Source organism: Ictidomys tridecemlineatus, chromosome 4 (genome assembly GCF_052094955.1).
Source record: "Ictidomys tridecemlineatus isolate mIctTri1 chromosome 4, mIctTri1.hap1, whole genome shotgun sequence".
In the NCBI taxonomy this organism is placed as follows: domain Eukaryota; kingdom Metazoa; phylum Chordata; class Mammalia; order Rodentia; family Sciuridae; genus Ictidomys; species Ictidomys tridecemlineatus.
In genome coordinates, this window is record NC_135480.1 from 55,629,461 (window position 1) to 55,655,057 (window position 25,597).

A 25,597-nucleotide genomic window follows, 5' to 3' on the forward strand; every position below is an offset into this window, starting at 1 on the left:
CTTAGAGTATATCCCATTGGAATTTGTTAAACTTCTTGTATGTGTAGATTACTTTTTGTCATAAAATTTGGGAAGGTCTTAGTGATTATTTTTTCCCTTTGTTTCCTTCTAATAATCTCATATGAAAACATTACTATGTTTGATGGCATTGTACAGTTCTCTGAGGCCTTGCTCATTATTCTTTTTAAATTTTTTTTTAGTTGTTGATGGACCTTTATTTTATTTATTTGTATGTGGTGCTGAGAATTGAACCTAGTGCCTCATGCATGCTAGGCAAGTGCGTTACCACTGAGCCATAACTGCAGCCTATCATTATTCTTAACTATTTTTTCTTTGTGTTTCCAAGAATGATTTAATCTCAGCTGATTTACCTTTAAATTCACTGTTTTTTTTTCTTTCTACCACCTCACATCTGTTGTTGAGGCACTTTAGGGGTTATGTGTGTGTTGAGGTACACTATCGGTGTTCATGCTGGAAGTTTACAACTGTGTCTTTAGCCTTCACTTTCTGCTTGTGCAGAACCTCACTGAAAACCTGAGTTGAAAGCTGCTTGCCTTTTCACTGGCAGATATGGAGACTCTGGGTAGGCTTAACAGTATAAACTTTCCCTTAGAAGGCTGGCCTGGGTATACTAACTTGCGAACAGAAAAATTTAAAAAAGTGAAATGACTTCTTTTTAAAAATCATAAAGCTTAAGGGATTCAGAGCATAGAAAACACATGAAACAGGAATCAGACTACTCTTATTTAACTACATAAAATTTATGAAGACAAGGTGAGAGAATTGGAAAACAAAGATAACATAGTCACTGCAGCCCTGAGAAGTGTTGTGAAGCCTCATCTTTATTTTACTTAAAATTTAGTCTTTTTTAAGAATGAGTGAATAAGAGGACTTTTAATTTATATGGTGATCTCAGAACTCTCAATCTTTGATAGAATCAGGGAAATTTGTACCTCTTGAGTTTCCACATACATAACATGACATGGTAACAGAAAAAATATCTTGTGGTTTATCTAGACAGATGGGTTTGATACAGATTTATATAGGTCTCAAAAATAATGTAAGGTAAGTAGAATGAGTCTCAGTGCTTGAAAGAGTTCTAAAAGCAGTTTTCTGTAACTCAAAGAGTTGTAGTCAGGTCTATCAAAATGTTCCTTATGACAAGAAAGAGGAAGGACTGAAACTAGAATGTGTGGAGAGTCTTAGGAATGATCTCATAAAACAAACTTTGGATGTTATTTTGGAGTATACCTGTGTAATATATAGAACCACTTATGAAGCTCATTCTATGTTTATGATGCTTTGGCGTAATGCAAGTCCCTATGAAGCTAGGTATCTCTGGTGAAAAAGGAAAAAATCTGAAATGAAATTTAATTTTTATCAGTTGCACAGAAAGGGATCTCATAAAAATTATGTTCTATTTTAAAAAATAAACCACAAAGTTGAATTTGGGGATTTCTAGTAGAGTTGATCAAACATACATTCAACCTTGTAATCTCTTCAAACCATATCTTGACAACAAAAGGATTTTTAAAAACAGGCACAAATACTCAGGGACAGAATACAAAGAAGTTCAGATAACAGCAATAAAGTTTTGGAAATGATGCCAGAAAGATCAGAGAAAGACAGAGGAAGTAGAAAATAAATTGCTAGGGGCTGGGGATGTGGCTCAGGCGGTAGCGCGCTCGTCTGGCATGCGTGCGGCCCGGGTTCAATCCTCAGCACCACATACCAACAAAGATGTTGTGTCCACCGAGAACTAACTAACTAACTAAATAAATATTAAAAATTAAAAAAAAAAGAAAATAAATTGCTGAAGTGGAGGCTACCATGGCAGATAATGTAATTGGCACACCAAGTCTGCTTTTCTTTTCTAATCCCCTGTATGAGTAATGCAGCAATTCCAAATTACCTAGATTATCAGAACTTTCTTTAATTGGCACATCAGTAAGCCATTAAAATCATAAAAGTTATAATTTTAGCTTGTTTTTATATTGAGATTAGTTCATAACCAAAAGTGTGCAAGAAGTTAATTTCTGGGATTTTGTCATAGCTAATTATAAGTTAATTTTGCCTAGCTACATAAATATGAACTTTAAAAATGAAAGAGTAGACCTGTGTCACTTGTCCACATTCTTCCATTACACACACACACACACACACACACACACACACATACACACACAGAGATATGAGCTCTATATTAAGTATTGACCTCTAAGTTTCTAAATAACATGTTAAAATGTTGTTTGTTGATTTTTTAAATTAAGCATACGTAGAGGCATTTTTTACTATTTCTTACAAAAAAAGTTTTAAACTGATCAGATACAAATATTTTCCTTAGCAATTTTCATTGATAGCCATGCAAATATTTTTCAACCTACAGAGATATGATAAATTTCTCTTTGGGAGAGAAGATGAATCCAAAGATCTTTTTGTATTTAATTCAGCAATTAATTGTAGCATTTTTTGTTCTTTTGCTGACTATACAGGATTTGTAATCCCACTCATTCTCTCATTGTTGATGTAAATAAAACTGACATACACATTGAATGAAAATTGCATTTTCTTTCTTTTTTGTTATATTTATATGAATAATAACACAAAATATGGAATACAAAGTACATATATTGGAAAATAAATGATAAAAACTTCATTCTTCTAATAGTGTACTGATAAAAATACAGGTAAACCTGCAAAAGCTACTGGAGGTAAAAAAAATACAGCATGTGGCAAATACAAGATGAATATACAAAAGTATCAATAGATTTTCCTCAATATAAATTGAGTCTTTGTAATGTTCAAATGCAGCTTTTGTCTGCGGAAAACTTACTTAAATAGAATTTTTAATTCTTATTTTATTTATGATTCTTATTCAACAAATCTTAAAATTTTATAACCTTATTTATAAATCTAGTAACATTTTTTACAACCTATTCTGTGGTTGAAGTTTTATTAAAACATCTGTTTAACATACCAAATTTTCTTAAAATTTATCTCATTTACAAAATAATTTAACTAAAATTCTTTAATAGTATTATTATACTTATTAACAGATTGATGGGATTCATTGGATATCTCTACATCTGCATACATTGTGCACTTCTTGCATCTAACCACCCTCCTTGTTTCCCCTTCCCCTCAACAGCCTTCCCAGTTCCTAAAAGCACCTCTTAGTTTCTGTTTCCTTCCTTTGACTTTCCCCATCTAGTGACCACTACTATGTACTGTTGCTAACTATACAGGATTTGTAATCCCACAGCAGATTTTCTCATAAATATAAATGCCCCAAAGGGAAGAATAAAAATCCTGTAAAGTATTTCTTAATATTTCAGCAATTATTATAAATATGATTAATTAAATTTTTAAATGTAGCAAATAAAAGAATATTAAATATTCAAACTCTCTTGGAAAAAAATCAACTCAAATCTTTAAACTCAAGAGAACGATGGCCAAATATATCAAATCACTAAATAAATCTCCAACACCTATATTGAAAGAAAATGACTCTCAAGTGGCAAGGAGCACAATTCAGTTCTAAAACATTTGTAAGAGACACAACTAATTAGGACATCATATTAAAACAAAACGAAAAGATGAAACAAGGAGGATTTCCAGTTCATGATGACCATCTGAGAACACAAATATATTGCTTTTATTTTCCAAAATCCTCATAAAAGAACTTAAACACTATAAAAATAATTATACTGTATTACCATAAAACAACAAATGAAAGGGGAAAAAAACATATTGGAGCTCACCATCATATATACACACAACACACACCTGCACAAACCCCAAAACTAAAAGTAAATAGCGGAAAGATCAGTAGAGCAGAGGGAAGGGAACAGAAAGAGGGAGGAAAGGAAAAAAAGAGGAAGTACTGGGGACTGAATTAGAGCAAATTATATTTCATGCTTTTATAATTATGCCAAAATGAATCTTAATGTTATGTATAATCTTAATGTTATGTATAAAAAGAACCAATTTAAAAAAGAAATATGATAGTATACCAGTGCTGTGTAGGGCCAATAAAATATACCTATACATAAACTAAAAAAATTTTAATTTTAAGAATAAGCTAGTGTGGGCTACAGTTGTGGCTCAGTGGTAGAGCACTTGTCTAGCATGTATGAGGCACTGGGTTGGATTCTCAGCACTGCATATAAATTAATTAATTAAATAAGGATCCATCAACAACTAAAAAAATTAATAAAAAAGATCAAATTATTAAAAAATAAGTGAGTAGAAGATGTCATTTGAAGTAAAAATACAAAAATCAGCTCTATGTTGTTTGTGACACAAACACACAAGTTAAGTGGTGTTTGAAAATACAGGGAGCAAAAGCTATTGTATAAAAATTTTATTGAAAGTTCCAGAATGTCTATTATTAATATCACTGTAAAATTATTAATATTACTGTAAAATATGTATTTTAAGTGAAAGAATCTTTAATAAGACAGCAATTGTGTTAATTAATTAAAGATTCTAAAAATTAGATGCAAATATGATTTGTTTTTATTCAATGAAACAATATTAAATGTTTGAAATATGATTTTAAGGAGAAATATATACACCACCAGAAATTTTGTGAATACAAAGATAATCAACTTAGAACAACTGACTATATGATAAATGAGTTTACTTTAACAGAAAAATAGAATTTTCTCTCTGGAAACTGGGCACCTCTAATTCCTAAATCCAAATTCCAAGATGCCCCCAAATCTAACGTGTTTTGAGTGCTGGCATGTGACAAGTGAAAAGTTTCCTACCTGGCTTCATTTGACAGGTTACAGTCAAAATGCAGGTGTACTAAAAATATTGTATAAAATTTCCTCCAGGCTATGGGTCTAAGGCATGTATCAAATATAAATGAATTTAATGTTTACACTTGAGTCTTATCCACAAGGTTATGTATGTATAAATATTAAAAAATTCCCCCCAAAAATCCAAAATCTGAAATGCTTCTTGTTCTAAGCATTTTTGATAAACAATACTTAACTTATGTACAATTGTTTTTCCCACAACAAATAAACAAATTGAATAAAGTTAAAAACTTTCCAAAGATAAAAATTGAACAGACTACAAAGTAAATAAATAACACATGAAATAATAAATTTTTGGTGACTTAACAACTGGAAACTGTTTCACTTAAATTTCCCCTGGATCATAGATAAACTTCAAAATTATCTTTTGTAAGGCTATTTAGATAATAATTAAAATAATAGTAATTTGAACAACTAAAATATTTTTTAACAATATCAACCAGTGGGGAATTTTGAAGTGAACTCCTTCACAATAATTTTATTTCTTTGGAAATACTTCATCAAAAAAGGATTCATAAGCTCTCATTAATGCAAAAAAAAATGGCACTATCAATGAGCTTCTGTTTTAAAGATCTGAGAACACCTTGGCACATAGCATTCTCCAGTAGATGAAACCTCAAAGAAGCAAAGGAAGTTTAGAATGAGTATATATTTTTCTTTTTTATACATAAATAATTATTTTTACTTAATTGGTAAATATTTTTTTTAAAGAAAACAATTCTTCAAGAAAATAAATTTGTCATTATTTGCTGTTATGACTTTCAAAAGTTCAAAAGCATTTGGTAGTTAAAAATGATATGACATGATGTCCTATCCCCTCCCACACCATCTTCTTTCCCTTGTTTTGCTCTAGCTTCCACATATGAGAGAAAACATTCAGATCTTGATTTCTGAGTCTGTCTTATTTCACTTAGCATGATATTCTCCAGTTCCATCCATTTACCAGCCCATAACATTATTTAATTCTTCTTGATGCCTAATTAGTGTAGTTCAGCGGAGTAGAAGAACGAGAGGGAAGAAGGAAAGAAGACAAAGGGGTAGAAATATGAAACAAATTTAACAATACCATGTTATATACGTATATAAATGCACAGAAAGAATTTCACCTTGTGTATATATGGAAAATATCAATAAAAATAAATAAATGAAAGAATTAAAGGAAGATCAATAGAGGAGTCAGAATAGGGGGAAGGAGGAGAGAAGGGAAAGGGGGGCAATGGAGATTGAAATTAAATTTCTTGCATGTATTATTTTGTCAAAATGAGCCCAAATACTATGTATAATTATAATGTTCCAATAAAAAATGATATGAAATATACTCAGATACTTTACCAATATATAAAAATCATTAATATAAAAATACTCGAGCTGGGGTTGGGGCTCAGTGGTGGAGCGCTCGCCTCGCACGTGGGAGACCCTGAGTTTGATCCTCAGCACCTCATACAAAAATAAACAAGTGAAATAAAGGTGTTGTGTCCAACTACAACTAAAAAATAAATATTAAAAAAATATAAAAATACTCAGATATTTTACTAATTTATAAAAATGAATAATATGAAAATTAATGATAGTTTAAAACTACATCTATTCTTATAAATTTGTCAATAGTAGATTTGTAATGTTTTTCTTAAGATATGTTATAAACAAATTATATAAAGCCAATCTGAATGAAACCTAAAATGAGTACAAATAATCATTTTATTTTTATTCTTTTTTGAATAATTTCTTAATCCATCAATACTTTTAGGCTTAATTTGCTAATCATAACACTCTCAAGTACCATCAATTTTCCTGCAAATGACATAATAAAATCATTTTCATTCTTTACACTTGTTTTTCTATCTTCAATAAATTTGAAATATGAACAAATTTTATAATTCTTTGAGGAAGCATGAAGTAATTAAGATTTACTACAAACAAAAATAAGTGTTGGTGAGAAAGTGGGGAAAAAGACACACTCATACATTGCTAGTGAGACTGCAAATTGGTGCAGCCAATAGTGGAAAGCAGTATGGAAAACTTGGAATGGAACCACCATTTGACCCAACTATTCCACTCTTCAGTTTATACCCAAAGGATTTAAAAACAGTATACTACAGTGATGCAGCCATGTCAATGTTTGTAGCAGCACAATTCACAATAGCTAAATTGTGAAACCAACCTAGAGACCATTCTGTAGATGAATGGATAAAGAAAATGTGGTATACATACACAATGGAATATTAGTCAGCATTAAAAGAGAATAAAATCATGGCATTTGCAGATAAATGGATGGAGCTGGAGAATATAATGATAAGTTAAGTAAGCCAACCCCCAAAAACCAAATTCCAAATGTTTTATCTGATATAAGGATGCCGATTCGTAATGGGGTTCGGGGTGCAGTGTGGGAGGAACAGACTTTAGATACTTTAGAAATTTAGGTAGGGCAAAGGGGAGGGAGGGGAAAAGGAGGGAAGTGGGGATAGGAAAGACAGTGGAATGAGACAGACATCATATCCCTAAGTACATGTATGAAAACACAAATGGTGTGACTCTACTTTGTGTACAACCAGAGACATGAAAAATTGTGCTCTATTTGTGTAATATAAATTGAATTGCATTCTGCTGTCCTATATAACAAATTAGAATAAATAAAATTAAAAAAAAAGATTTACTAATTTTCCCATTATTTGCAAGGGTCTATGAAAAAAATTCCAACATTTCTTATAATTATAAATGAGAATATGCTAGATTGTGTTGCAATAAGAAATTATCCCAACTTTTCAGGGCTTTCAAAACAAAGATTAATTTCTTACTCATAATACATATTCATTATAGATTGATTAAAGTCTGTTCCATATATTTGTCACTCTGAAACCAAAGATGATTGAATAACATTATATGGAAAATTGTTAGCTTTATTAAAGAAGGTAAAAATTCCCTTGGAAAAGCACATTCTAGCTCTTAAACATTGTACTCAGAATTCACACATCTGTGGCGTCAAATGTAATTGATCAAATAAAGTCATATATCAATAATGATGTCAATGAGAGGAATGCAAAAATCCTCCACCCAGATGGGTAATGAATACTTTGAATAAAACATAATATATGGTAATGTATCCATTATATGTACCAATAGTTACCTTCCTTTATATACTTAAAAGGCACCTCTTGTCAATAGCATATACTTAATCCAGGATGATAATCCAGGATGATAATTTCTGCCTCTTAATTGGAATATTTAGTTTTCTAATTCTGGTTTGGTTTATGTTTGTGTCTAATGTCATTTTCTGTCTCTTTTGCTTCTTTCTTGGTATTTTAACTATCTCTGGAATTATTTGTTAGTTTGTTTATGTGTTTCTTCTAGAGATTATAATGTGAATTCTTGACATATACCAGTCTACTTTAAAGTAATACTATAATTTTTTCGTATGTAATATGACATTTTTACACAAGTAAACTTCTATTTATTCTTTGTCTTTTGTGTTATTGCTGTCATACTTTTAACTTATGCATATTCTGTAAATTTCATGACATTATTATTTTTGCTACAAAATTTGATCATGAATTTTTACTGATTATGCCACTAAGCACAACTAGAAACTGAACATTATATATAAAACAAACACAAGACTGAAAGATGGGAAAGAAAAAGCTGCCTTACCAGGGACCTTGTGAAACAAGGAATTAAATTATAGTAAGTTTCATGGGTTTGCAAAACAGAAATCTAGAAATGATACAGGTACAGAGAAAAGAACTTTGACAAAAGTGTATTTTCTCTTGCTGAACAACCAAGAAGGGGGCAACCAGAAATATTTTAAATAATAACCACTGTATTCCTGCCGAATACAATAGGAAAAAAAATAACCTGTGGTATTATCCCTACTCTTACTAACAAAGGTTTAGTGGGGAGTCAAGACTTCTACCCACCACTTTGGGTAAGAAATTGGGACTTTCATCCCTTCTGAAAAGTAATGAGCTTCTCTAATCAGAACCACCAGGTGTCAGTGGAGACCATATGAAGTACTTGAACTTCCACCCCCATTCTGTCCTTCTCTCTTCATTTGTTGTGAGAGGATGCCTAATGGAGAATCAGAACGTTCACCATCATCTAGTAGAAATGCGTGTTAGTGCATATCACATATGGAGCAATAACTGAGCTCTCTTACTCCTACCAGGACACTATCAGTGAAAGACTAGGGATTTGAACTTCCACTCCTTACCAACTGTAATTAGAAATCCCACAGTTTTTAGGTCATTGGAGAGTGAATGATGAACCTGGGCTGCTAGCCCCACTTGCCCACTATCCCCTTCAATTTTGGAGCAATATCAAAGAAAGCCTGCTGAGATAGAAAGTTTACAATTCTGGGCTGGGGATGTGGCTCAAGCAGTAGCTCGCTCGCCTGACATGCGTGCGGCCCAAATAAATATTAAAAAATTCTCTCTCTCTCTCTCTCTCTCTCTCTCTCTCTCTCTCTCTCTCTCCCCTCTCTCAATCTTTCTTTAAAAAAAAAAGAAAGTTTACAATTCAAGTGTAATAAGTGAATACCCATTACGTCTTAGTTTCAATAGAAAATTATTCACCATAGATCCTGGGGAAAAAAATCAAACCAAATGTTAAACACATAACCAATAGATAATAACACTGAGATTATGGAATGTTAGAATTGTCTAATAAATATTCCGAAGCAATCATTACAAAAATACTTCAAAAAAGAATTAGGAACACATTGAAACAAGTGACAAAATAGAAAATCCCAGAAAAGAAATAGAATATTAAAAAAGACACAGATGGAAATTTTAGAACTGAAAAATAAAATAACTGATATAAGTTCAGCAGATGGACTTCATGGGTGAATGGAGAGGAGAAGAGAATGTATCACCAAACTGGAAAACAGAACAACAGAAATCACCTAATCAGGACAACAGAAATTACCTAATCAAATAACAGAAAGAAAATAGACTGAAAAAAATAAAATAGAGATCAAGCACTGCTGGGACTATATGACAAATCTTAATTTTCAAGTTGTTAATATCTTAAAAAAAAGAGGAGCAAGAGAGTAGGACTCCAACAGGATCTAATCAATATTATAAAACAGTCCTTCCAACAATAGCAGAATACATTTTTTTTCAAGTGCCCATAAAAAATATAACAAGATAGACCATATCCATGGCCACAAAACAAACCTCAACACATTTAAGAGAATAGAAATCATGAAACATAGGTTCTTTAACCACAATAAATTAAAACTAATTTCTATGAGTTCGACTTTTTCAAGAGTCTGCATAGAAGTTGACATCTTTCTTGTCTCTCTGTGTCTGGCTTATTTCACTTAACATTGTGATCTCCAAATCCATCCACATTGTCGACAATGATAAGATTTTGTCTTTTTATTTAAGAGAGAGAAAGAGAGAATTTTTTAATATTTATTTTTTAGTTTTTTTCGGTGGACACAACATCTTTATTTTATTTTTATGTGGTGCTGAGGATTGAACCCAGTGCCGCGCGTATGCCAGGTGAGCATGCTACTGCTTGAGCCATATCCCCAGCCCCGATTTTGTCCTTCATAAAGGATTTTCAGACACTCAGCCTACATCTCTTGAATACAGGACATGTGTTCACAGTATATGGCTTTTCCTATACATTGCTGAATTATGTTTTAATATTTTGTTTATATTAACAACAAATATTGTCTATAATTTTTATTTTTGCCCTTTCTTCAATTTTTGTATCAGGGTAATATCAGATTTATAAAATGAAGTGGAAAGCTTTTTCTTTTTTCCTGTTTTCTGGAAGGGGATTATGTAGTATTAGTGTTCTTTAAACACTTTTCTGGTGAACCATATAGGTCAAGATATTTCTTTTTTTTTTTTTTCTTGGTACCGGGGATTGAACTCAGGGGCACGTGACCACTGAGCTACATCCTTAGCCCTATTTTATATTTTATTTAGAGACAGGGTCTCACTGAGTTGTTTAGTGCCTTGCTTTTGCTGAGGCTGCCTTTGAACTCATGATCCTCCTGCCTCAACCTCCTGAGCTGCTGGAATTACAGGTGTGTGCCACCATGCCCAGCATCTTTTTAGAGCTTTTAGACTAAGCATTTATCTTTAATAATTATCAGATTTTTAAAATGGTCTATTTTATATTGGATGAATTGTAATAGTTTGTATTTTTAAAGAAATTGGTTGATTTCTTCTAATTGTTAAAGTGGTGTGTGCAGAACTGTTCACATTATTCATTTACTATCCTTTTCATTTATTCAGAATTTATGTTGGTCCTATTATTCATTTTGCTTCATTCCTTAAATTGATAATTTGTGTCCTTTTTTATTTGTAATATTTTTAAAGGTTTGTCAACTTTACTATTCTTTTCATAAAATTGCTCTTTGTTTCATTAATTTTCTTTTTGTTTTTGTTTTTACTTTCATTGATTTCTGCTCTTTCATGATTTTTTCTTCCTGTTTGCTTTGTGTTGATATTACTCTTCTTATTTTTCTAAGTTCTTAAAGTGTCAATTTCAGAATTTCTATTCTTCAGAAATGTGTTTTTAGTGCCATAAAATTTTTCTTGGCATTGCTTAACTATGTCCCACAAAATTATGACTTTTATCCAATACTACTTTCATTTTCATTCAATGTACTTTAAAATATCTTTTGAGATTGCTTCTATGATCCATTGATTACCTAGAAGAGTGTTATTTAAGATCCAAATGCAAATGAAACCACAAGACATCATTACACTCTTACCAAAAACACTAAAATTAAAAATAGTGGCAACTTTAAATGATGACAAGGATGCACAAAAACTGTATAACTCATACATTTCTGTCAGTGATAAGATGTGGTTACCACTCTAGAAAACAGTTTGAGAGTTTCTTTAAAAAAAACTGATCATTTAATTCACATACACCCCAGTACTTGCACTCTGTGCATTTGTCCCAGAAAAAATGAGAACAAATGTTCACATGAAAACTACATACAATGTTTATAGTAGCTTTATTCACAATAGCCCCACCTGAAAACAACCCAGATATTATTCAACTCTTGTATATTTAAACTAAAGTATATCCATAGTGTGGGATGCTACTCAATAGTTAAGAAAAGCCAGATATTGATACAATCAATTGTTTTTTATTTTCTTTGTGATTCTCCAGAAAATGTTGGAGAAAAGAAAAGCAAAATGCTGGAAAAAAAAATAAATCCAATTCCAAAAGATTGCATAGAGTATGATTCCTTTTATAGCATTCCTAAAATGGCAACATATGAAAATAGAGAACAGATTAGTGGTTGCCAAAGGTAAAGGAAAGGATAAGGGCAGGAGAGAAATGGGGTCCCCATCATAGTTCACACACTTTATGTCTTATAGTATTTACTCCTCAGTTACTCTGTGAGGCACATAAATATTGTTAAGTAGATTAGGAATCTAAGGCTCAAAGAAGTTAAGTAAATTGCCCCAAATTATTTTACTGAGTTTCCCAAACATTTCACTTGTATCTCTTTTTGGTCTCTTGGACTCCTGCCTTGGAACCATCCCAAAGCATCAGAAGGAGGAGGAGAAAACAAAGGCCAAAGGAAGTTAAGTGCAGGATAAAGGGATCTTGCTTGGTTTGGCAGAGCTCTCTGATATGGAAGGAAGAGAAGATGGAGTCTCTACATCTTTCTTTGCCCTTATGCTTTAAATGTCTTTTAAATACACTCCCTAAGTCCTCTGCTAACCAGTCTAGCCATCTTATCTAAAAGAGTGAGTAGATTCTATTATATGCTGATTTCTCTTCAAGCGGTCAGTTCTCCCATGTTTTCTTTATTTTGCTCAATACTTCCATTTTCTTATTCCTCTCTACACCTAACAGAACTCTGAACTCGTATTAATATTGTCCTCATCTGGTCCATTCTATTGATACTCAGACCAATACACTTTCTTTATCTTTTTCATTCATGTTCTTTATTCCTATTCTGCCTGTTCTTCCTATGTCCTTTATGATCTTCCATTACTAGTTCATTCTTTCCATATTCTATATCTTCACCTAATATTCTCTCATTGAATCTACAGTCTATATTGCAAGTTCATCTCACCCTAATACCATAACTATTATCTAGACAGTCCAATCTTCCTGCACTTAATCTAACATCCTCATGATTTTTCTGGCACCTGAAGATTTATAATCAATGTGTCTTTCCAAATCTGTCAAACTTTTTGGTAATCTATTGAAATTCTCCACTTGTGATCATTTCTACTCAAATCCTTTTTATATTCTGCCTTCATTATATTGCACTCCTATTATTTGCAGTTCATTTCTTCTGTGCATATTATATCTTCCTCCACTTTTCCATCCACCTGTGCATCCATATAGCCGTTATAGTGTCTTTGCTAACTAAAGAAGACCCTCTAATAGGAAATACTGTCAAGAGAGAAAGATATACAAGTTAATAATCTATGTCTGCAGAATATGGGTAGTTTGGGAGGAGTGATAAATAAAGAATAAAAACATGAAAGATAAATATAAATTCCTGGGAGCAGGATGAGTTTTGTTGATAGGGAAAAGTATATGTGCTGAATCACTGAGTGAGAAAACATCATGGAATGTTTAGGGAAAAAAGTGGGCAATGACTGCTGTGGAACAGTTAAAGGAAACACATTTTGATGGCTTTTTGGAGGATTTCATATGTGTTTGTCAATACTGGATGCCCTCATGGTCACTCTAGAAATAAGTGGAGGAATAGAATGAGGAATTTCAGTCTGGAGTAAGAAAGACAAGGGAAGAAAACTATTGAAATCCCTAAGTAAAGAAATAGCAAGGACCTGGTATAAGGGTCTAGAGAAAAGGCAGTAGAAATAGGGCCGGGGAAAGGAGACAGACCTGAGGGACAGTGAAACAGACAGTTTAGATAGGATTTAGATTACTGTGGGTGAAATGTGGGGCAGGAGGAGGATGAGCATGAAATATCTAGGAAACTTCCAGATCTCTGGAATAGGTGACTCCATGGAAACAAATGCCATTCATTGTGATAGAGGAATAATGAGTCTTAGAAGGATTTCTCTAGAATACATTTCATTTGAGAAACTCTAGTGACTTCTGGGAAATTATGTCCACTCCTTGTTTTATCAGTAACAATATATGGGGCCACTTCAACTACGTAGCTCCTCTTTTATATCTATCTGAGTAATGGCAGCAGTGATACAGCAAATAAAATGGTACTTAAGCTTTCACATTATTTAATGGGAGCAGTAATGAGAAGAAACTCACCCAAACTACAAAGGCAAAAGGAAAAAAAGAGTAACTGATGAGGGGATGCCACATGAGCCAGGATTTAAAGGCAAGTAGGAGTCAGTCATGCTCACGACACAGCAACATGAGCAGAGTTAGGTGGTGATAACATGTGCTTAGAGCTTCAGAGCTTACAAGACAATATGGACTGTGGCAAGAAGCAAAATTTTGGTGAAAGTAAGGGCAGATCAAGTATCTGTAGGTCTTGTTAAATAGTTCAAACATTATTATGTAGGTAATGGGGCACTGTGGACAGGTTTTAAGTAGAGGAGTAGAGGAAGGAGATTTGAGGCATGGGGGTGAGATCACAGGCAGAGACACCAATTAGGAGTTCACCTGTGAAAGTTTTATTATTTTCAAGTTTGCAGAGCATCAAATGTTAAGACAGTCTTCTATTATCCTATTCTATTAAAGGATAAGTGGGCAGGTCTGAGGCCAAGGGGGTCAAAAGCCCAATGAATGGCATACAAACCAGTTATTGAGGAGAAAAGACCAAGGCTAAGGTCAAAAAGGATAATTGCAAGTTTGAGTTCCCACTTAGGAAGCTAGTGCATGATGGGGAGATGGACATGGCAGTGTAAGCTTTTATGTGTTAGAATATGAAGATACATTCCTACTACTAAATCATGAGCTTCCTAAACACTATTAACCCTTATGTACAACAAACTTGTAACTTATGGATAATCTGGAACATCATTGATCCATTTAAATTTTGAAACAAACAATATTTGGATGAGGATGGTAAGAACAGAGGTGATGGGAAATGCAAGTCACTCATACTGAGAGAAATGTCAAGGGCTCAAGTAACGACAACAGAGTATAAAGAGATGAGAATCTCAGGTATAAAATCACTAGCAGGTTAAAGTTTGATTTGCCAGCACATTTTGCTGCTAGTACCTCATAGAAGCTAAGAGTAAAGGTCTTCATAGGTCTAAGAGTAAAAGGAAAGAAAAGTTGTGAGAGGAAATAGTACTGAGGTATTCAGCTGACTGTCTAGTCCATTCTTTCTAATCTGTGCACTCCTCTCAATTTATGATCATACACGGGATGGGGTGAAAAATAGTCCTTTATTCAAATCAATCATCATGTGAAAACGCTAGCTTCTGTTTCACATCAGGCCCAGAAAAACTTGAAGTTTCAAAAGAGAAAAATTTGTCTTTGATATCAAGATAAACAGAGAGTGGTCCACCAAATGTAAATTGGTCTTGAGGCTAAAAGAAAGTGCTCTACTCTCATTGCAAGAGAGTTAGCACAACTTTTATAACTGATGAGATTGTCAGTTCTTCTGACATCTGGCATCTATTTCCTAGTCTGATTTTCCAGTGTGTCCCATGTCCTCCCCTTGAGTGCTGAGCTTTGTGGGACTTTCATCCTACAGTTGTTGTAACCTTTGGTGTTCTGCTTTGGTCTCTTTTCTTCTCAGGTAGGAACTGCTTGTCTAGCTGAATCCCAACAATTCCCTCTCCTATATGTGAATTTAGGATATATCTTACATTCCATCCTGCATATCACCTGAATATTTTAGAAGTATCAAGGTCCTAACTTCCTGATCTCATTTCTTACCATCTATGTGACCTAGTGCATGTCTCTTAATCTCTCTATACTTCAATTTCCCTAGGTATTAAGTGAGGCAATTACTCAGAGTAGTTGAAAGATTTTCCTGAAGATCAAGTGAACTAATTCTGCAGTGCCTACAGTAATAATGCACAGTAAATGCTCAGATGTGTTATATAGTATTGTCATTCCTCCACTCTGAAATTTATTTCCTCACAATAGAATCATAATCCAACTTATGACAAATTCTCACTTTAGGGCAACTGAGACTCACCATTTGGGTTTACTTTTATTTATTTTGCTTATGAAAATTTATTACTACTTTATTTTCATTATCAAAATTGATGATCTTAATCATTCCCTCTTGCTTTTGTATAGGACCAAAGAGAGACCTTGGGATCAACTAGCATCATCTAACTTGGTGTTTCTCAATACATGCTTCCCAAAGTGCCAGAACCAACTTCTATTCTGTCTCCAAAACAAACCTATTTAGTTTTGTGCATGTTCGTGTTATCATATTTCTCAGCTCAGTGATTAATTATATGTACTCTATATACTGCATCTTATCAACATAAACCCACCAAGAGAAAAGATAGGTTCTTGAGGCTGCCTCTTGAAGACACTCCATTTCCATCTCCTGAAGAACTGTGGACAAAACTGACATGGAGCGGAGGAACCACAGTGGGAGAGTGAGTGAGTTTGTGTTGCTGGGCTTCCCAGCTCCTGTGCCCCTGCGGGCACTGTTGTTCTCCCTTTCTCTGCTGGCCTATGTGTTAGTGCTATCTGAAAACACCCTCATCATTGTGGCTATTAGGAACCACTCCACCCTTCACAAACCCATGTATTTTTTTCTGGCTAATATGTCCTTCCTAGAGATCTGGTATGTCACTGTCACTATTCCCAAGATGCTTGCTGGCTTCATTGGGTCCAAGCAGAATCATGGACAGATAATCTCCTTTGAGGGTTGCATGACCCAGCTTTACTTTTTCCTGGGCTTGGGCTGCACTGAGTGTGTCCTTCTTGCTGTTATGGCTTATGATCGCTATGTGGCCATCTGTCATCCTCTCCATTATGCTGTCATTGTGAGTGGCCGGCTGTGTGTACAGCTAGCTGCTGGCTCCTGGGCTGGAGGCTTTGGCATCTCCATGGTCAAAGTTTTTCTCATTTCTCGCCTTTCTTACTGTGGCCCCAACATCATCAACCACTTCTTCTGTGATGTCTCCCCATTGCTCAACCTTTCATGCACTGACATGTCCACAGCAGAACTTACAGACTTTGTTCTGGCCATTTTTATCCTTCTGGGACCACTCTCTGTCACTGGAGCTTCCTACATGGCCATCACTGGTGCTGTGATGCGCATCCCCTCCGCCGCCGGACGCCATAAAGCCTTTTCCACCTGTGCCTCTCACCTCACAGTTGTGGTCATCTTCTATGCAGCCAGTATCTTCATCTATGCCCGGCCTAAAGCACTCTCTGCTTTTGACACCAACAAGCTGGTCTCTGTACTCTATGCTGTCATTGTACCTTTGCTTAATCCCATCATCTACTGCTTGCGTAACCAAGAGGTCAAGAGAGCCCTACGTCGAACTCTTCACCTGTACCAGGGACAGGATGCTAACCTGAGGAAATCTGGCAGAGAAATGGTTAGAGGGGAAGTGTGAAGTCTGGTGAAACTGGGGTTGATATCTTCTATGAAGTCCTGTGGAGTTCCGGGGGCCAAAATTAGAGGTTAGCATTTCAAAGGCATCTCTGCAGAGAATACCTCCTATGATTAGTCCAGGAGAAGGAAGAGGAATGGATTGTAAGCTAGAAGTTAAATTTCTACAGGCCTTTTCTATGAATTACATGCTAGAGGCGGGTCTAGTATTGTGTCCACTATTGAATTTACACAGTCCCACTTCTACCCAAGGAAGTACAGGCTTCGTTATGGAAAAACAACAGACTTTATCATGAGCTCTCATCTATGAGAGCCTACTGACTGTCACCTGTAAGGGAACAGAGGTTCAGGAGGTGATCACTCTAGTGTGAGTTACAAAGCAAGGAGATAAGAAGCAGACATTTTGTGTTGACAAATTATCATTTCTTTGACCACAGGGTTTCTAGTTTCATTTTTAATTTACCGAGGTCAGTGTCTACATTAAACTGGTGACTGAAAGAGACTGTTTCTTTCTTCCTTTCTTTCTTTCTTTTTTAAATGAATCTTTTTTGTAGATGGACACAATACAATGCCTTTATTTTTATGTGGTGCTGAGAATCAAACCCAGGTCCCGCCCGTGCTAAGCAGAGCGCTCTACCGCTGAGCCACAATCCCAGCCCACAACTGTTTCTTTTAATCTTCTGTCTCCCTAGTTAGGCTATAGGCATCATGGAGGCAGGATCACATGTGCTTAAATGCCATTTTAATACGATGGCCCTCAACAGTACCTAATACATAATGGCTATGAATAAATATAATAAATAAATATAGCTTGGAGTCATGGAGTTAAGGAACATGTGTCACACATACAGATGAATTTGGCAGGCACAGGAGCTAAATCCTTTACTAGGATATGGAAGGCTACAAATTGACTCAGTCTTGCTGAAAAGAAATATAAATATATATTACAAACTCTAAAAATATTGAAACCATTCTGATTCAAAAAGATTTGTGGAGATATTTTTATTTATAATGACAATAATGTGGAAATATACTTAACTTTTACAAATAGGGCATTATTTAAGTGAATTAGAGACATTAAAAGGAATATTATGAAGATATGAAAATAATACAATCTAAATAGAATTAATGACAGAAAGACTGTTCTTAATATTCTCAATATGTGAAAAGGTTAGGCTACCTAAGATATCAAAAGAATCAGCCTTATTTATTTGTTTAAATCTAAATAGAAAGAATTTTAATAAATTATTGGTGATAGCTATGCAATGAATCTCTTATTCTTTATAAATTATATCCTGTGGTAAAGCATTGTTCTCAATATATTTATTTAAATAAACATTTCTTAGTCAATAAGATCTATAATTTTATTTATCTGGATAGAAAGATAGTTGGAAGATATGTAATATAATTTTCAGAAATTTAGCTCCCTACTCTTTTGCCCAAGACCCCCCAGAACCCTGAAGACAAAGAAGCTTCTCTCTCCAATTATGGCATCTGATTATTGCTGTTTTTTTTTCTTTTTTTTTTAGTTATCTGCTGCTTAATAAAGTTTGTGAAAGGCTACTAGCAAGGATTATTGGGCATTGCTTGCTAGTCTAGACTTACCACAAATTTTAAATAATAAATATATTTGTGCCAAAACTTTTGTATAACCTTGTAAGTGTCTTACAGTAAGTTTAAAGATGACTGGATATAAAGATTATCAAAAGTCTACCCCAAACTGTCACCTCCTGAACAAGTTTCTGAAGGGGATAATGATCTGGAGGGGGGTGTCCTTATCTGAACATCACTATTATAGGTTTACTCTAGTTAATAGAAAGTACAATTGAGATGTTGGTTTTTCTTCCTTGTGTTTTTCTTTATTTTCTGAGCCTTTTATAACGAAATGCATTACTTTTTCAAGTTAAAAAAAATCTCTAATTTTGACTTCAAGTTTGAGTTTAAATACTTCAAATTTGGAAATAATATTTAGCATAGTGTCCTGAATATATTCATCTTTTGATTAAAAAAATGAATAAGGGGAAGTTTGTTTCTATGTGAACTATGACAAGATTGAGCCCTCTATTGACCTGGACTGAATTTCAATAGTTGTATGACCCTCATGGCTTGCACTGATTTTAAGGTCATTAAACTTCCTGAGGTTTTTCAAAATGAATCATTAATATCTGGTAAAGTTTTCTTCATTCTCCATTGATTTAACTTATTTCTCCATTTAATGTAGATGTGGGACTTTGTTTTATTCCTGTTCCATGTGGTCCTATTTGTTTCAGACTATCTTTATAATCTGCCAATCTTTCAAATTGTTGCATAGATGATGTAACTTTTGGGGAGGTCACTATTCTCTTCCATCAGTACAGGAGGCAGAATTACTGGGTTGTTCAGAAAGGAGTGCTATTCAGCATTTTCAAAGGCAGCTAACATCTACAGGAAAGTGATAATCAATACAGAGGATTTTTGTGCCCAAAATATTGGTGGGAAGTGCCTCAGTGGTAGTGCACTTGCCTGGCATGCACAAGGGCCCAGGTTCAATCCCTAGTAACCTCCTTCAAGAAAAGTCAGGTGGTTCCCACCAATGTTGAATAAAACTCTGCCTTTCAAATTTCTTCACAGCATGTTCTGATTCTCCTTTTGGTCTTTATTTTAAACTCTTCTTTACTACAAACCTTATACACATAGATTTTTTTTTATTGCTATTACAGTATTTATTTTATATAAACAATCTAGTATCTTAACATTTGCCAACATTTAACATTGTTAGCAAATATCCCCAAGACCTTTCTGGATGAATAATATTTTAAATATAACAATCATCCTGCAGTTCTGAAAACCCTATTTCTGCTATTAAAAAAACTATTGCAGTTATGAAATATGAGCAACGACTGTCAAATATTAGAGCAGAGGAGACTAAATTAACAAGATTCCTATGTGCAGTATAGTATATTGCATTAGATCCTGAAACATAAAAAAAATTTTAATGGAAAAATTTTAAAAATGAATAAAACGGTAAAATTTAAATAGTGGTAATATGTCAATTTTCATTTCTTAGGTTTGACAATTATACATGGAATGAAAGAGGATTATATTAAGGGAAAAAGACTGAGGAATATATGAGACCTCTTTTTACAATCTTCGTATTTTTCTGTAAATCTATTCCAAAATAAAATATATATTAAATTATGACTAGTCTTTTTAGACCTAATAATTTAATACAAGTTTGATTATTTGCAGTGGTTTCCACAAAATGAAATTATGCTGTGTTTTCCTTCATGGTTACAATGGTATATACAGCTAACAATCTTCTTTTGTGAAAATATTTCTTAATTCTCATGACATTTATTCATCAATATTTTGTTTTTAACTCAGCTAATTTATAAGAGAGAGTTAAAGAAAAACCTACATCTGGTTAACTGCTTTATACATTTCTCACTCTAGCCAAGTATATCAGCTCTCTTAGAAAGCACTCTTAGGTGCCGGCAAGGATAGAACAATTACAGGAGGTATTGATGATGAGAGCCTAAAAGGCAGCTGTCTTTATTCCTCAGAGCAAGATTGCCTTCCCTGATTTTCACTTTCCATATTATGAGAACTGTAACCTAATAGTGAATCAATCCACTGATAAGGATTAACTGGGGGGTAACTATAAGCAGGTAGGTTGTGGTTGGAGGAGATAGGTCAGGGGTCATGACTTTGATATATATATATTGTCCCTTGTGAGTGGAGCTCTCTCTATTTCCTGGCCATCATGTTCTGAGATGATTTCCTTCACCATGCCCTTCCACCATGGTGTTCTGCTTCACCTTGGGCTCAGAGCTCTGGATTCAGCCCACCATGGACTGAGTCTCTTTAACAATGAGCTAAAATAAACTTTTCCTTCTCTTTATTGTTTTTGTCAAGTTTTTTTTTTTTGGACAAAAATGAAAAAACTGACTAAAATAATGAGACAAAGAATAATGAGGCCTCTGCAGTGACTAGAGGTCATAATCACTGCCTTGGACTCCAGGAAGCATGCAGTCACTGAAGGGACACTCTCTCAAAGGGTGCACCATGTGCTCAGAACAGGGGAAGCAGCAGCCCCCTTGTGTGTAGAGTTGACTGTAGTCTAGGGAGTTCTCAGGATCTCTGCTACAAATTGTGCCTCAGGTAACCATAAACTCTAGAATTGATGGCTAGAAGTTTTAAAAGAACAAAGGCTCATCTAATGCATTTGTGTCTTGGTCTACAGTCAAAGGTGGCTGAATGGAGCTGAAGCAAAAGCCTGAAGAGCTTTGTGCAGCTCTTGAGGATATGAAGGTCTACTAATGACTGGTTGGAACTTGGTGGGGGAGAGCAGATCTAGCCCCTCCTTCCTCCTCCTTTTCCTCTTTGTATAAAGGCTTATCAGTTGACACTGGTTGAACATTAAAGAAGCACGCTGAGGCAAGCATATGAAGCAGGGTTTATTTAAAAAGGAGTAACACAGACTTCTCCTGCGAGGAAGAAGAGGACCATAGCTGATATCATGGTATCCCAAGAAGCGAAGTGTTCTGCCCTTTTTATATGTCCTAGGCTGCCTTTGTTCTCCTGCCTTTCCCCCCTTATCTTTCTTCTTCCTGCCTTCAGTGGGGTGGTCAAAAGGTGGGAAATAGGTGGGCTGAAGGGGGAAGGTCAGGATGGAGTAAACAAGGACACATTGACAACCTTATATCTCCCTGTAGGGAGGGGAAAGTCCTGGGACAGGGTACCTTGGCAGCAGGTTGGAGCAGGGGCAGGTTCTTGATAAGATCCCTCAGGGAACAGTCTCCAACTTCCAAGACTCACTCAAAATTGGCCACCTAGATCTGACCTGACTTGATCTACACTGACTGCCTGTCTACTTCTGGCTTCAATTCCACATTCTTTCCTGTGCTAGTCTCTATATTGAAAGCCCTTTCACTTCATTCCTATTGATCACATCTGGGCCATCACTCTTACTTTAGCACAGGTAATATTCCACATTTGCATAAAGCAGTGTTAGAACTGTTAATATATTTTACTTTTGATCCTTTCATTAATGATAGAATACTGACAGGGGAACTATTTTTTTTTATTCCATTTTAAGATGAATAAACTAAGGAATGAAAAAAAAGTTCTAAAGCAAAGGTTTAAAAAAATGGTTGAACTTATATTAGGAACCAGTTCTGACTGCAGAAACAAAATTATTTCTCAAACTACTTCCAAACTACCTTGTTTTCATGAGTCTTGGATGACACTTTTTGATGAAATCTTTTTTTTTTTTTTTTTTTTACATTTTTGTTCTTGTTATTTCTTTTTTAACGGGCTTCATTTTTTTAATATTTATTTTTTAGGTGTAGATGGACACAACACAATGCCTTTATTTTTATGTGGTGCTGAGGATCGAACCTGTGTCCCGCATGTGCTAGGCGAGCGCTCTACCGCTGAGCCACAATTCCAGCCCTGATGAAATCTTTTCTAGGTACCTAAATTAAAAAGCATATCTTCCTCCTTGTAGTTTCTAGAACATTTTGTAAATGTTGTGGCACATGTAACATTCTATGCTTATCATAGTACATTCTTCTTATTTTAACAATAATACCATAAGTTTGCAAAGGGAAGATACCATCACGAACATATTTTTATTCTTAAGACTGTTTAGCATAGCATCATATATAGGTGATATATATGATGTGTATATATATAAGAGTTCAATAAGACCAAGAAGGTTTTTTAAATAAAGAATGAACAAATAGGGAGCAGCCGAGTAAGTGCAGGCCCTGGGAGATGCAGGAGTGTTGTGGCACCCTTCAGAAATGTTTGCCTGTACCAGCATTGGGCATTTGATAGCAATTAATCAAAATAGCAATTAAGTCTTGTCAGCTAGAGCTAAATACCGAAAACAGAGAATGGTAGAACCATGAAATCCAGATCATGTAGTTGAAGTATGCTGATGTTGTAAAGGCCTGTGATGTTCCTGAGGAATTGAATTTTTAATAAATGATGTGCCTCTGGTAGCAATGAAATACTGTCCTGGAGGAAATTTTTGGAAGCTACTCAACAAACCAGAAAAATTGTTGTGGAATTAAAGAAAGCTAAATATTTTCTTTATTGAGTGATACAGGGGTCTGGGATTCCATATTTACATGAAAACAAAATTATACATCAAGATCTAAAACCTGAAAACATAGTTTTTCAAGATGTTTCTGCAAAGGTAATGCATAAAATAATTGATTTTGGATATGTCAAAGATGTTGATCAAGGAAGTCTCTGTACACCTTTTGTGAGATCACCACAGTATCTGACCCTAGACTTCTTTGAGAATAAGCCTAACAGTCAGGTTGAATTATTGGAACTTTGGGACCCCTGGTGTTTGAAAGTATGGCTGGATATAGACTTTTTTTTTTGCTTCATCTTCAGCAATTTACCTGGCATGAGAAGATTAATAAGAAGGATTCAAAGTGTATATTTGCATGTGAAGAGATGACAGGAGAAGTTGGGTTTAGTAGTCATTTACCTCAACCAAATAGCCTTTGTAGTTTAATAGTGGAGTCCATGGAAATCTGGCTACAGTTGATGTTGAATTGGGACCCACAGCAAAGAGGGGGACCTATTGATCTTGCTTTGGAGCAAGCAAAATGTTCTATATTAATGGATCACATTCTGAATTTGAAAATAGTAAACATTCTAAATATGATTTCTGCAAAGTTCATTTCTTTTCTGTTACCACCTGATGCAAGTCTTCATTCACTACACTCTTGCCGCAGTCCGGCTGCAGCGGAATAATGGGGGGGGGGTGACAATAACTTCTGTGCGTTGATACAGCAGGAATGGGAGCCATTATTGTAGGACAACAGAGCTATTTATACATTTTGCACAGCTTATCTTAATTAGCATAAACTAGATACATCAGTCAACCAATAAGGAATCTCCACACTTAATGGCTTGCTTTTGTTACTTCTCAAACCACTCCCTCTGGCATTTTGCCAGGCACCATCCAGACTTGTTTACGAACTCTACATTTTTCTGGCAAAATACCAGGTGTTATTTTGACTTGTCTACAGACCTTAAAACACTCTCACACTGAGCATGAAACTGGAATAAATACTGGTTTTCAAGAACTCTTTTCAGAGACAGGAATGTTCTTTGGAATTTTTAGGTATAAGGCCATAGTATTGTAAATAGAAAAGTAAACCTCATTTAATGTTCTAGATGAAGTTAGAGGCTGTGATAGCTGTATGGTTTATTTGTTGGATAAAAGTAAGACTGTATATGAAGGACCATTCAATTTCAGAAGTTTATCAGATTGTGTAAACTATATTGTATAAAACAGAAAAATACAGCTTCCAATTATATAGCTCCATAAAGTATGGACTGAAGCAGGGCACTATGTGTCTGGGATAAAAGAAGACTACAGCAGGCTCTTTCAGGGACAGAGGGCAGCAATGTTAAGTCTTCTTAGATATAATGCTAACTTGACAAAAATGAAGAACACATTGATCTCAGCATCACAACAACTGAAAGCTAAATTGGAGTTTTTTTCACAAAAGCATTCAGCTAGACTTAGAGAGAGATTGTGAACAGATGACTTATGGGATATCTTCAGAAAAAAATGCTAAAAGCATGGAAAGAAATGGAAGAAAAGACCATTCACTGTGCGAGACTGGTGTCATTGGATACCTTAAGGGTCAGATTATGTCTTTTTACACTGAAATCATGGAGCTATAGAAAAGTCTATGTGGAATACATCTGGGAGATTTTGATGGAATCTCCGGAACAACTTGCAATTGATCTATATAAGCAGTTACAGCACAGACCTGCAGATCACTCCTTTCAGCAATAGCACAGAGATGGTGACGATCATTATGCATACTGTGCAGAGTCTGGGCCATGTTCTCAAGGAGCTATTTGGTCATCTGAGCAAGTTGTTGGGTGTAAGCAGAAGATTATTAATCTACTCCCCAAAATGGAAGTGGCCTTCAGTAACATCAAAGAAGCTGACAATACTATCATGTTTATGCAGAGAAAAAGGCAGAAAGAAATATGGCATCTTCTTAAAATTACCTGCACACAGAGTTCTGCCTGGTTCCTTATTGGATCCAGTCTAGAAGGTACAGTAAACCCTCAAGCATCAGCATGGCTGCCGACTTTAGAAAAAACGTGCACAACCTCTGACATGTGTGGAAGACATGATACAAGTGATAGAAAGAAATTTGAACTGTCTTGTTCCTTTAAGCACTATTATTTGTGAAATAAATAGGAACAGGGCAATAGTTTGATGAATCTTGATTATAATTAGCTAACAGGATGACTTGTCTCTTGTTCACTGACCTCAAACTTATGG

The 25,597-nt window shown here is 34.7% G+C and overlaps 1 protein-coding gene and 1 pseudogene across 1 annotated transcript; both read left to right on the forward strand.

Annotated features, from left to right (window-relative positions):
- The first annotated feature begins 16,288 nt into the window (after positions 1 to 16,288).
- Positions 16,289 to 17,287, forward strand: LOC101975950 (olfactory receptor 226). Its single transcript, XM_005341067.4, has one exon. The coding sequence runs from the start codon at positions 16,289 to 16,291 to the stop codon at positions 17,285 to 17,287; it is 999 nt and encodes a 332-aa protein (XP_005341124.1).
- Positions 17,288 to 23,258: 5,971 nt separating this feature from the next.
- LOC144377109 (inhibitor of nuclear factor kappa-B kinase subunit alpha-like) lies at positions 23,259 to 25,564 on the forward strand (annotated as a pseudogene).
- The last annotated feature ends 33 nt before the right edge of the window (positions 25,565 to 25,597 follow it).

What these genes read in the sequence shown, in the direction of transcription:
- LOC101975950 (XM_005341067.4), top strand. Translation starts at nt 16,289, where the DNA reads ATGGAGCGGAGGAACCACAGTGGGAGAGTGAGTGAGTTTGTGTTGCTG.